Source organism: Elephantulus edwardii, unplaced genomic scaffold (assembly GCF_000299155.1).
Source record: "Elephantulus edwardii isolate Elephantulus edwardi_28Jun2011 unplaced genomic scaffold, EleEdw1.0 scaffold00007, whole genome shotgun sequence".
NCBI classification, from domain to species: Eukaryota; Metazoa; Chordata; class Mammalia; order Macroscelidea; family Macroscelididae; genus Elephantulus; species Elephantulus edwardii.
The window spans coordinates 33,296,438-33,309,591 of NW_006399757.1; the positions used below are offsets into that span (position 1 = coordinate 33,296,438).

Genomic DNA, 13,154 nt, shown 5'->3' on the forward strand with positions numbered 1-13,154 from the left:
AGCTTTATCTTAAATATTCTATTTTATACCATATTAAACATATATTCCTGGCATTAAGAGGTGAAAAAACCAAAATCATACAAGGTCTCATGGAGCTTATATATTAACACGTTGCCGCACACTTTTAAATTGACGACTGTGCTTAGAAACACATTTTGGGTTTTTTCGATGTACTACCATCATTTGTGGCAACGTGTTAATGGAGAAAAAATGGGCAAAAGATAAGTGAATAAATAAACAACATAATATAAAGAGCTATAAAAATAATAAAACCATTTATACCCATTTCCTCACTTTACTGATATGGTTAAGTTCCAAAAACCAGGTCAACAGGCAAAAAGCATCATGTGGAAATGAAGGATGGCAACATCATTGCAAAACTGCCAAGCCTTGTCAAGTTGGAATAAGGAACCTTGGTTCTCACAGCCAGGGCTACTCTTGCCTTAGTATCCATTACCATCAGCTGTACATAGTTAATGCTCAAGAGTCCATCAGTAGGTTTTTAACTATTGGAATGCATGTGAGATGTTGAACTTATTAGTAAATGAAGAGTAGGTGTTAGGACCTAAAGAGGAGGCGCTGTCTTAGATAGGTCTGTCACATTATTATGTTATTCTGTGAAGAATATTTTAAGAATCTAGATCCCCCTTCCAGACTGGGTGCCCATTAATTCAATTCCAATCTACGGTGACTCTGTGAGTGTCAGAGAAGAACTACACAGAAGAGCCTTTCATGCTCGTGACAGAAGATCTCTAGGCCTCTCCTCTGAGGTATCCCTGTTTTGTTATATGCTGTGAAGTCAACTCTGACTCATAGCAACCCTATGTACAACATCTCTGATCCCTGCTCTATCCTGAGCCAATTTCATTGTCTGACACACCTACCCCCAGTACTCCAGTCACTAAGTCAATCCATCTCATCCAGGCTCTTCCTCTCTTGGGCTCTCTCTCTACCCTGTCTCCAAGGGCTGATCTTTTCTTGCAACATGCCCAAAGTATGTCAGACAGAGCTTCAAAACAACTAACCTTCTAATTACTAGTCAAGTGATTAACCATTTGTTCCAACCAGGAATGACTACCGAATTCCTCTTAGGTTAGGGATAGTAGAGCTGAGTTAACAGAAAGAGCAAGTTACCAAAGTTTTGGGAACAGAACATTCCATGTTGAATAAGAGCAGCAGATGTAAAAGTCCTTGAACTTGGTATGTTCCATAGGTGGGACGTGAGTATGTGTATCAAAAGTACAGGAAACAATGGGGAAAATAGTAGGAGAGAAGTTTTGAGGGGTGGATAAGACCAATTTCTACAGACTGATCATAAACACATTGACTTGAGTTAGAACTGACTCACTGCTGACTCTCCAGTGGGTTTTTGAGGTCATAAATAGGCCAGAAGGAGATTGCCCTTCTTTATCCTGTGGAGCCGCTGCTGGGTTCACAGTGCCAGAAAGCCACAGCCTCTGAGTTAACAGCACAACTCTGTGGATTGTGCCACCAGCAGTGCTTCTTTTAAGATGCTTCTACGACTTGGGAAAGGCTCAACTAGTAACTAGGATGTTGGGAACACAGTGGAAGATTTCAACCAGAAGTAAAAATAAGTAGCTTTAATTTTAACAGTTTGTTGGAGAATAGACTGTAGAGGACAGGAATGGAGCCTAGATTTTTTTTTTGCCTCTGTTTAAAGGAGAGACTTGTAAAAAAAAGGTACTTCTTGTTGTTGTTATGTGCCATCGAGTCGCTTGCAACTTATAGCGACCCTAAACCCTGCTCTGTCCTATGCCAGTCACGCTGTCTCCAAGACACCCAACCCGATTACCCCAGTCACTGAATCAATCCACCTCATAGAGGGTCTTCCCCTCCTGCTCTGTCCCTCCACGCTCCCAAGCATGATGTCCCTTTACAAGAACTGGTCCCTCCTTACAACAACAAAGTATGTCAGACAAAGCCTCAGAATCCTTGCTTCCAAGGAGCAGCCCAGTTTAACCTTCTCCAGAATGAACCTGTTTATTTTCTTGGCAGTCCATGGTACATTCAATACACTTCTCCAGCACCACAGCTCAAAGGCATCAATTCTCCTTCTATCCTCCCTAGTCATTGTCCAACTCTCTGATGCATAACAAGTGATTGCAAAGACCATGGCCTGTATCAGACGCACCTTAGTCTCCAGAGAGACACCATGGAGTTGTTGGTTTTTTTTGGTTTTTTTTTTTGGTGTTTCTCTGTGTGTGTGTGTGTATGTGTTTACCATCATGTCAGAACCAACTTACTGACCCTCCAACGAGGCTTGCAAGCTATATATTTCACAGGAAGAAATTGCCTTTCTCCCTCAAAGCTTCTTGGTAGATACTAACCAGCAAAAGGGTGCGGCTTTTGGGTTAGCTACACAACTTCCTATAGCCCTACACACCATATGACCAAAGCAGTAGAAATGAAGAAAGTGGTTAAATTTGAGATGTATCTAGGCATTGGAATCAACAAGGTTTACTTTTCAGATTGGACAAGGGGAAAAGAGGAATCAAAAGATTCTGGTTAGTATCTACTGACTCATGAGGTCCTTGTGCTGAAGGGGAGGGCTGGGTTTTCCATACATGTGACCTTTTGGAAGCAGGTTGCAAGGCTTTTTTCTTCCAAGACAACCATGAGGGAGATTGAACTGCCAGGTTTTTTGTTTAATAGCCCAGTAATTAGACATTTGCACACCTGAAGACTCCAAATCAAAATTTAATCTCAGACTTTTGGACTTGTACAAGTAAGAAATACTAACCAACCAAATTATGGGACACTAAAAGAAGAAAAGGCTAAGTAACTTAGATTTCTGTACTGGGTATGTGCTATAATGTGCTATAATTCTGAATGAAATTGCTGGCTGAAAACTAGACATTCATATTGACTAAAAACTTGGAATTCAAGGGAGAGTTCAGTGACAGATATATTGGAGAGTGATCAAAATATTCAACAAATTCTTTAATTGGATTGTTAAAAATATTTTCGCTTTCTTGCTTTAATGATAATGAAATCTTTTGTTAATTTCTTGCCCTTCCTTAGAATCAGTTTTTATTCAGCTTCTCTTTTATTGTTTGAATCAAACCAGCAAGACGTTTGTCACCTCCTGTCTGAAGCAATCTATATTGAACAATGCTCTGTGAGAAATAATAGCTCCATCTGAAAACAGCCCAGCAGTGTAGAATGTTGTGACTTTAAATTGAGGAGGTCTTTAGCCATCTGACACATCTTTTCCAGCAGTTGTGTAAGACTTTGACACCTCTGTTTAGGCTTCATAAAAATGCTTCTTCTTTCTAGATCCAACCTCTTCACGAATTTTCTTATGAAGTTCATTTACATACACTGTGCATAATCTGTATTTTCAAGAGAACGGTTCCAATGGTAACCTCTAGTTTTAGTGAATTGTATTTCAAGAGACCATATAGCATTATGGCTTAAAGGCATCATAGCTATTTGAGTCAGACTCCGCCAGGTTTGAATTTTTCTGCATCCAATATAACTTAAATGTCTGTCTATCAATCTTCATCTGCAAAATTATGGTAAATAATAAGCTATGAAAAATTTCATATAGTTTGTATAAGTTACTTGCAGTGTTTAACATATTGTTATACATGAGAAACTAATGGTAAGTTACTAAGTAATAAACATTTTTGAAGACACACTTGACTTTAGATAGTATGCTGTTACTAGTGTGGGCGGTCTCTTCCCTTGTGATTTACAGCCTCTGGAAACCTGCTGGACACTCAGCTAAGAGTTAGGTCTGACTCAGTAGCAAGTAGGGGTTTTTTTTGGTTGTTGTTTTTTTATTTTAATGTGTGTGTATGTGTGTGTGTGTGTGTGTACCATCAAATCAGATCTGACTGGTACAGAAGGAGATTGCCCCTCTTTCTCCAACAGAGCATCTGGTGGATTTGAACCGTGTACAGTAGGTTGTTTTTTTAGTATGACATTTATACTTCAGAACTGAATTTGCAGTAAGCTTAGGTCATTGTTTTAAAGCTCAAGTTTCCATTTGTGTCTTGTTTTCCATTTTCTTTAACCTCCTCTTTGAGTAAAATAGCAAAAAGTTCTGTTTTAAGGAGAAATTGATGGATTTAAAGCTCTTTTATCTATTTAGCTCTAAGGTACTAGTATCTAAAACCCAATTGTTACCAGTCAAATAATAGCTTTTAAAAGAAATTTAAAAAATTAAGTTAAATTGAAAATTCACTTCCTTTGCTGCGTTCAGGTGCTTGGTAGGCGAATGAATTGAACAGTGAGGATAAGAACCTTTCATCAAAGCAAGAAGTTCTGTTGGACAGATCTGGTCTGGAATCTACAAACACAAATATCTGTTTATGTGTGTAAAAAGACTAAAAAATAAAATTTAAATTAATAATATAAATGCAATTTAATATCTAGCAAAGATAACATTAAGCCAATTCAGTTAATTTTTTTTTGATCTATAGACATTGTCATTTTTATTATCATTGTTGCATTAAGTCATTTTATGTGAAAATTCAGTTAATTTTTAAAATTTAGTGTTCTTAGAAGAAAATATTTATGAAGTAGTTTACTAGACTTAAAGAAGATACTATTTTAGTCTTCCAGTTAATGCAGTACTAGCTGTGTAAGCAAACAAGTTCACTAACTCTTCTGTTACTAAAGACTAGTCCTGTTCAATTTCAAACCTCAGTCTCATATTTGACTCAGAGTGCTCTTCTGCATCCCAACCTCCGGCACGTATCAGTGGGCATGTAATGAAGAAGAGGAAAATGACAGAGCCCTTGGAGGGGCTTTCAGCTGTGGGTCTGTTTCTTTCAACTTGATGGCAATGAGTTTTGAGGGTTTTGTTGGTGTAAGAGAGTTGTACTATTAATCTAAAGTCAGCCAGTTCAAATCTACCTGTAGCTCTTCAGGAGAAAGATAGTCTCCTCTCCTGTGATTTACAGCCTTGGAAAACTCTCTGGTTACCTAGCAATGCCTTTGAGATTTCAAAATGACCAGCAAGGTATAGGTGCCACTTGAAAAGTCAGAGTAGGCTGTTTTGTTTTGTTTTGGGTTTGTTTGTTTTTTTTAATTACTTTAAATGAAAGTTTACAGGGACTTAGGGTTTCCAGTCATTCATTGTTGCACTTTTCTTCCTGCCCACCCCCTCCCCCCAATTCATTCTTCTCCTTAAAAGAGAAAGAAAAACTCTTTCATTGTTATGCAATCCCTCCCCTCAAGTCCATTCCACTATGCAGCCTTCACTCTGGAATTCTATAATGACAGTATCCGCTCACAGATCCCTTTTAAACAGTTCTCTCCCTCATCTATTTCAATGCCATATACATTATTCCTCTCCTCCTTTTATGTCTTCCCTCAACCTTGATGTCAGTTCCATTTTCAACAGTGGCCCTATACAATATTTGTCCTTTTTATTTTTAATTTTTTAAAAAAATTTATTATTAATTTCAGTAAAAATTTACAGAGACTTTGGGTTTCCATTCATTCATTGTTGCACTTTTCTCCCCTTCTAACCGTCCCCCCAATACACTACCCTCTTGTAAAAGTAAAACAAAAATTCTTTCATTGTTTTCCAAACCCTCCCCCAGGTCCACTCCACTATACAGCCTTCGCTATGGATTCCTGTCATGATAAAAATACCTAATCACATATCCCTTTTAAACAGTTTTCTCCCTCATCTGTTTCAATGCAGTATAAATTATTGAACCCATCTTTCTCAGTCTTCCCCGAACCCCGATGTCAGTCCTATTTTACAACAGTGCCACCATGCAGTATTTGTCCTTTTGTGACTGAGATAATTCACTCAGTATAATGTCCTCCAGCGTCACCCATTTTGAATAATATTGTATGAGTTCCTTGTTTTTCAATGCAGCATAGTATTCCATCGTGTGACTGTACCACAGCTTCTCTATCCATTCGTGTGTTGTTGGGCACTTAGGTTGTTTCCAACTCCTTGCTATTGTGAACAAAGCCGCAATAAACATAGGTGTGCATATATCTGCTTTGATGTCAGTTATGGTCTCTTTGGGGTATATTCCCAGTAGTGGAATTGCTGGGTCAAATGGTATCTCTATTGGCAACTTTTTGAGAAAGCGCCATACTGCCTTCCACAGTGGTTGCACCATTTTACACTCCCACCAACAATGAATAAGGATTCCAGTTTCTCCACACCTCGCCAGCACTTGTTGCTTGCTGTTCTGTTAAATTTTGCTGTTCTGACTGGGGTGAGATGATATCTCATCGTTGTTTTAATTTGCATATCTCTTAGAGCTAGGGATTTTGAACATTTCTTCAGGTGCTTGTTAGCCATCTGAATGTTTTCTTCGGTGAAGTGTCTGTTCATATCTTGTGCCCATTTTTCTATTGGATTATTTACCTTTATCTTGTTGTGGTCTCAAGTATTTTATAAATTCTGGCTCTAAGTCCCTTATCTGATATGTCATTACCAAATACTTTTTCCCAGTCTGTGGCTTCCCTTTTTATCCTGCTGGAGAAGTTTTTGGGTGTGCATACAGATTTGATTCTTAGAAGATCCCATTCATCTATTTTATCTTCTCCTGGTTGTAGGAATATTTGTCCTTTTGTGACTGAGGTATTTCACTCAGTATAATGTCCTTCAGGGTCATCCATTTTGCATAATATCTCTTGAGTTCCTTGTTTTTCAATGCAGTGTAGTATTCCATTGTGTGAATATACCACAGCTTCTCTATCCATTCTTTTGTTGATGGGCATTTGGGTTGCTTCCAGCTCTCTGAGTAAGAGTTCCAGTTTCTCCACAAACTCGCCAGCATTTCATGTGTGCTAACGGTGTCTCTCTGGAGACTAAGGTCCGCTTGATACAGGCCATGGTTTTTGCAATCACTTGTTATGCATCAGAGAGTTGGACAGTGACTAGGGAGGATAGAAGGAGAATTGACGCCTTTGAGCTGTGGTGCTGGAGAAGAGTATTGAATGTACCGTGGACTGCCAAGAAAACAAACAGATTCATCCTAGAGAGGGTTAAACCAGGCTGCTCCTTGGAGGCAAGGATTCTGGGGCTTCGTCTGACATACTTTGGACATGTTGTAAGGAGACACAGGTCTTTGGAGAGGGACATCATGCTGGGTAGAGTAGAGGGACAGCGCAAGAGGAGAAGACCCTCTATGAGGTGGATTGTTTCAGTAACTGGGGTAATCGGGATGAGTGTGTCAGAGGCAATGCAATTGGCACAGGATAGAGCAGGGTTTAGGGCTGTTGTACATAGGGTCGCTATGAGTCTCATGGGACTCAACGGCACATAACAACAATAACAACAACAACAACATTTTGTTAAATTTTGCTATTCTTACTGGGGTGAGATGATATCTCATAGTTGTTTAGAGTAGGCTTTTTTTAAAGAGTTTACGTTTGCACCAAGACCACAATTATGAGAATGAGTAAGCCCTAGAACCTTCTCAGAAACCATTCACAGGTGAGGAAATAAAAACAGGAGCACATGCCTTGAGATGTTGTTGTTATATGCTGTCAAGTTGGAACCAACACATTGCTAACCCTCCAGCAGGTTTTCAGAGGCAGTAAATCATACAAGGGGAGAGTGCCCAGCTTTCTCCTTCAGAGCAGCTGATGATTATATGATTAGAACCATGTCCCATTGTGTTGGCAGCACATAGCTCCTTGCCACTAAGCTGCCAAAGCTCCCTGGGTTACGGATACACGTGCATAAATCATGAAACTTTGTTTTAAAGGTTAGTCCAGTGTGGCGAGAGTGCAGCGAGAGGAAATGTGTAAGATGCAGACAGAGAGATAAGCACAGGCCAGGTGGTGAAGATCAAAGCAACCATAGAGTTGAGGCTGGAGGCGTAGCTCTGAGTGTTAACGATGGATAGCACCCATGTCTTCACATCCTATTTCCCCCGCACTCTCTCTAGTCCTATTTTCATCCCTTCCAAAAGTGAAGTGCTCTCATCAAGGTTCCTCACAACTCTCATTTTGCAGTTATTGTCCATTTTAGCAATCTCTACAAAAGTGAGTTTACAGTGCAGTTACTTTTATTTCTCATGTTTTCCTCCTGTTCTTTCCCTTTTTATACTCATAGAAATTGAGTTTTCATATTAATTGTTGAATAAGTGTAGCCTCCTTCTTCTTCATTTTTGTTGCTAATCTGGCAAGTAGAAAACAAAATTCTTTTGTGGCTTAGTGACTGCCAAGAAAAAACAACAACAACAACAACAACAAACCAAAAGCAAACACATTGCTATTGAGTCACCAGGTTCATGGTCACCGCATGCGCTACAGAGTAGAAATGCTCCTCAGGGTTTTCTTTGCATAACTTTATGTAAGCAGATCTACAGACTCGCATTAGCTTTACTACCTAAGTTCAAGTGACCAACCTTTAGGTAAATAGATGAGTGCAAAATGTTTGTACTAGAAGAATGCCTTGTTGCCCGTCCACAGTTGGATTTGCAATAAATAATAAAGAATTTAATGAATAGAACTGTAATTTAATGGTGTAACTGTACATATAGGAGACTGGAACCCAGTTACTGGAGCCTACTCCTTTAAATGCAAGACAGCATAATAGAGTAAATAGGTAGATCTGCAAAGAATAGTATTTAAGGTTTAAAAATTAGTTCCGTTGTTTTTTTAACCATTAAAAAATTCATTTTATCTTTGACAGTGAAATTCCAAAGGACTCTTTGAAGGCCAGCCTGTTGAAACTGGAATGTCACTTTACATGGAATTTACTGAAAAAAGACATTGATTTGTTTGATATGGAAGATACAATTAGACAGCAGCTTGAATTTCTTATTACAAAATCCAAACTCAGTCTTTACAATTTACTAGCTTATGTGAAACACCTAAAAGGCCATAATAAAGATGCTCTGGAGTGCCTGCAACAAGCAGAAGAAATAATCCACCATGACCACGCCGAGGAAGAAGAAGTGCACAGTCTAGTCACTTGGGGGAATTATGCCTGGGTGTATTATCACATGAGCGAACTTAAAGAAGCTCAGAGATATGTAGACAAGATAGAGAATGTCTGCAAGACAGTGGCCGGTTCTTCTAATTACAAGTTGGAGCGTCCTGACATTGATTGTGAGAAAGGGTGGGCGCTCTTGAAATTTGGGGGGAAGTATTACCAGAAGGCTAAAGGAGCTTTTGAGAAGGCTCTGGCAGCAGAACCGGACAACCCAGAGTTTAACATCGGCTATGCCATCACAGTGTATCGGCTGGATGATTATGAAAGAGAAGGTGCTGTAAAGAGCTCCTCTCTGGGCCCTTTAAGGAAGGCTGTTAGCCTAAACCCAGATAACTCCTACATTAAGGTGTTTCTGGCCCTTAAGCTTCAGGATATCCATGCAGAAGCTGAAGGCGAAAAGTATATTGAAGAAATCTTGGACCAAGTGTCAGCCTCACCTTACGTCCTTCGTTATGCAGCCAAATTCTACCGAAGGAAAAACTCCTGGGATAAAGCTCTTGAACTTTTAAAAAAGGCCTTGGAGTTGACACCAAATTCTTCCTTTTTGCATCACCAGATGGGACTTTGCTACCGGGCACAAATGATCCAAATCAAGAAGGCCACACACAACAGACCTAGAGGAAAGGATAAATCGAAAGTGGATGAGCTGGTTGCATTTGCCATCTCTCATTTCAAGGCTGCTGTGGAACAGGACTCTATGTTTGTATTTGCCTACACAGACCTGGCCAACATGTACGCAGAAGGAGGCCAGCATCGCAACGCTGAAGACATTTTCCAGAAAGCCCTTCTTCTGCAGAACATAACTGATGACCACAAACATCAGATCCACTACCACTATGGCCGCTTCCAGGAATTTCACCGCAAGTCGGAAAAGAGTGCCATTCATCATTATTTAGAAGCCCTAAAGGTCAAAGAAAGGTCGTCTCTGTGCCCCAAACTAACAAGTGTGCTGAAGAAATTGGCTTTCAAGAGACTGGGTTACAATGCCCTGGATGTTCAGAGTTTAAGTGCCCTGGGATTCGTTTACAAGCTGGAGGGAGACAAGAAGCGAGCTGCCGAGTACTACGAGAGGGCTCAAAAACTAGATCCTGAAAATGAGGAATTCTTAACTGCTCTCTGTGAGCTTCGACTTTGCATCGAAAATGAGTTCTGAGCTCCCCTCTCCCCCATTTTGAATTTTTGTATATGCTTGCTTGTTTATTGTTTTATAGTCCATTATTGGATATACACCGTGTATTGATGACACTACTGTGTATCAGGCACTGAGCTAAATGCATTATATACATTATGTTGAACCTTTTGCTATTTTCTTTCTTTTATTATCAAAATCACCATAGTTCACTGAGAAGTAACATTCTGACTATTGTGGTTTTGAAGAATGATAAGGTTGTTGGGACTTTATCTCTGCTAATTGTAACAGTTTTCTGATGAAGTTTCATCAGATTTCCCACATTATTTGCTTAATGCAGTAAATGTAATCCTAAATAATCCTTTGAGCTCTAGGTCAGATACTCTTTTGGGAGTACAAAATTGTTGGTTAAGGTCTTAATTGTGTACTTTGCAAAGAGACAGGAACTTTCACTTACAGATGTTCTAATAAGGCTATTAATTGATAATCTCAGAATTTTCTTTGTTGAGGGAGAAAGTTCATAAGAATAGAAAGGAGAAGAAAACTAATTTCTTCAAGACTTAAATATGCAATTTCAGAGAACCATAAAAAGAAAATTATTTTCCAAAATGTACCTAAATAGCTAGAAATAATTAAGAGGGGAGAAAATATGGAAAATAATTTGTTTCAAATGCTAACCCAGAGGCTGCCCCATCTGGAAGTTCACATATGCCCGTGAATCCCGGGGCAAAAGATGGGCAGTGTCCTCCAGTTAACAGTTTACAGCCTCAGAAACCTGAGGGAGCCTAAGCCATGACTTTGAGTTTTGATCCACCTTGAGGAGTTAAGCTTGACTGCTCTTACCAGAAGGGTGTTGTGCTCTGTTTTATTTTGTTTACTTTGGAATGTTGTATGTAACTTCTTTAATGTTGTTCCTTTTTTTTACACAATTATATTCACCACCTCAGTATTTGCAAAAACGTTTGCCAGGTGATTTAATTCTTCATACCTGAAATATAACTATTAAAATCATTGTATGTGTGCATGGTTCTTTGTTTTTTAAAAAAATTTGCTGTATAGTTTTGATTACTGTAAAAGCAATACAGTCTTATTGTAATAAACAATACAGAAGCATGTGAATTTAAAAGAAAACTCCTTACTCTACCCTAAGTCTGCACCCCACAGGATAAACTGTTAAAAATGTTACTCTTCCAGGTCTTTTTTTCTATGCATATTCAAGCATAAATTAGAATATATTAACTCTGTGCCAGTTCCAACTCGACAGTACATAACAACAACAATATATACTTATATGTTTAAACACATATTTAAATACATAGATAGTTGTTGTAATGTGCTGTTGAGTGTCTGACAGCTGTGAACAGTATCTCTGAACCTCACTCTATCCTGAGCCAATCTCACTGTCTCTCATGCACCTTCCCCATTGCCACAGTAACTATGTCAGTCCATCTCGTCCAGGATTTCCTCTTCTGCAATGACCCTGTCCACATCAAGTCTTTTCCCCCATCATAGTCAATTTGGATTTTCTCCAAATATTTTGTTATTGCTGATAGTTTGTATTTGGTATTTAGCTCAGTACAAAAGGTGAGATTTTAGGACTGTAAGAAAATAATCTTATGGTTCTGTGAATTGTACTTTTAGCCACAATAAACACATCCATTTTTGTGCCTACTCTCACAAAGACTTTTCCACATGTGCCGGTTGAAGACATTTAATTCATATCCTGAAATAAATATTGTAATTCAAGCATTAACAGAAAGTGGTCCCTTTCTCCATTTCCTGCCTCTGATTCATCAAATTTAGCTCCATTCTGAGAAAACTCTTGCTTTTGTGGTCCTATGATGACTGCCGCCTCATTTCTTATGCCTACCCACCCATACTTTCTCTGCCAACAATCTAAGAAAAGTTCAGAACTGTCACCTTAGGTTACATGATCATTCTCAAATCAGTTAACATGGTCAGGAGAGAAGCTGTCATACTCATTAGTTCTGGGTTACATTAACTGGCCCTGGGACAAGATTGGGGAAGCTCACAGTATGGAGATGGAATGATCAGGAAAATCAGTTTCGAATACAGACACCCCAAAACACCAGGGATTGGTGGGTTCAGATCAATGCCCTTTCCCCCTTCATGTGAGAATCCCTGTGTGGTCCAAACGGTCAGCATGCTCAGCTACTAACAAGTGGTTCAGCCCACCCTGAGGGACCTCAGAAAGACTGTAGGAAATGAGACAGTGGAAGAGTAGGGAGCACAGTTCTCATATCGAGAGTCACCGTGAATTGGAGACAGCTGGTTTTATTATTTTCTAGACTGAGACAAAGTTACAAGTTGCCTTCTAGAATAATCTTCTAGAACAGAACTGTGGAACTAGGAGAACCCTAAGAAAGTGCCTGTTCCAGCCAACCAAGTTAACTGATTAGAAAATTGGGCCACAGATTGATGCTGTGACTTGGGCGTTTTACAGCTAGTTTATTTAGCAGCGCCAGTCTGTACTAGGAAATCGGAGGGCAGCTGCCTGGCTGACTCATTGGAAGACGTTCATGTTTCTTTCCAATCCCAAGAAAGGTGATCCAACAGAATGTGGGAATTATCGAACAATATCATTAACATCATATGCAAACAAAATGCTGCTGCTGCTGCTGCTGCTGATGATGATGATGATGTGTACCATCGAGTCACAACTATACCATAACTGACCTTCTAGTGGGTTTTCAGAGGCGTTTAATGAAACAGGAAGAGTTCGCCTATCCTTCCACGATCAGCTGGTGGTTTCAAACCATGTGCCTTTGGAATTGCATCATAGCTTCTTCACCACTAGGCCATCCGAGTTTCCTACTGCTGTAGTTTTGTGCCATGAAGTTGCCTCTGACTCAGTGACCCTATGAACAGTAGCTCTGAACCCTGCCCTATCCCGAGCCAATCTCACTGTCTCCAGCACACTTCTGTAATCCTTAATCATCGTCCAGCTCTCTGATGCTGGACAGTACCTAATAATTGCTAAGGCCATGGCCTGGATTAGGCTCACCTTCATCTCCAGACTGGCATCATTGCTCTTCAGCACTCTAGAGGGGTCCCTGA

The 13,154-nt window shown here is 39.6% G+C and overlaps 1 protein-coding gene across 1 annotated transcript; it reads left to right on the plus strand.

The window, feature by feature from the left end:
- Nucleotides 1-7,845: 7,845 nt before the first annotated feature.
- Nucleotides 7,846-10,100, plus strand: IFIT5 (interferon-induced protein with tetratricopeptide repeats 5). Its single transcript, XM_006880404.1, has 2 exons — nt 7,846-7,937; nt 8,645-10,100. The coding sequence occupies exons 1-2, from the start codon at nt 7,846-7,848 to the stop codon at nt 10,098-10,100; spliced, it is 1,548 nt and encodes a 515-aa protein (XP_006880466.1).
- Nucleotides 10,101-13,154: the final 3,054 nt, after the last annotated feature.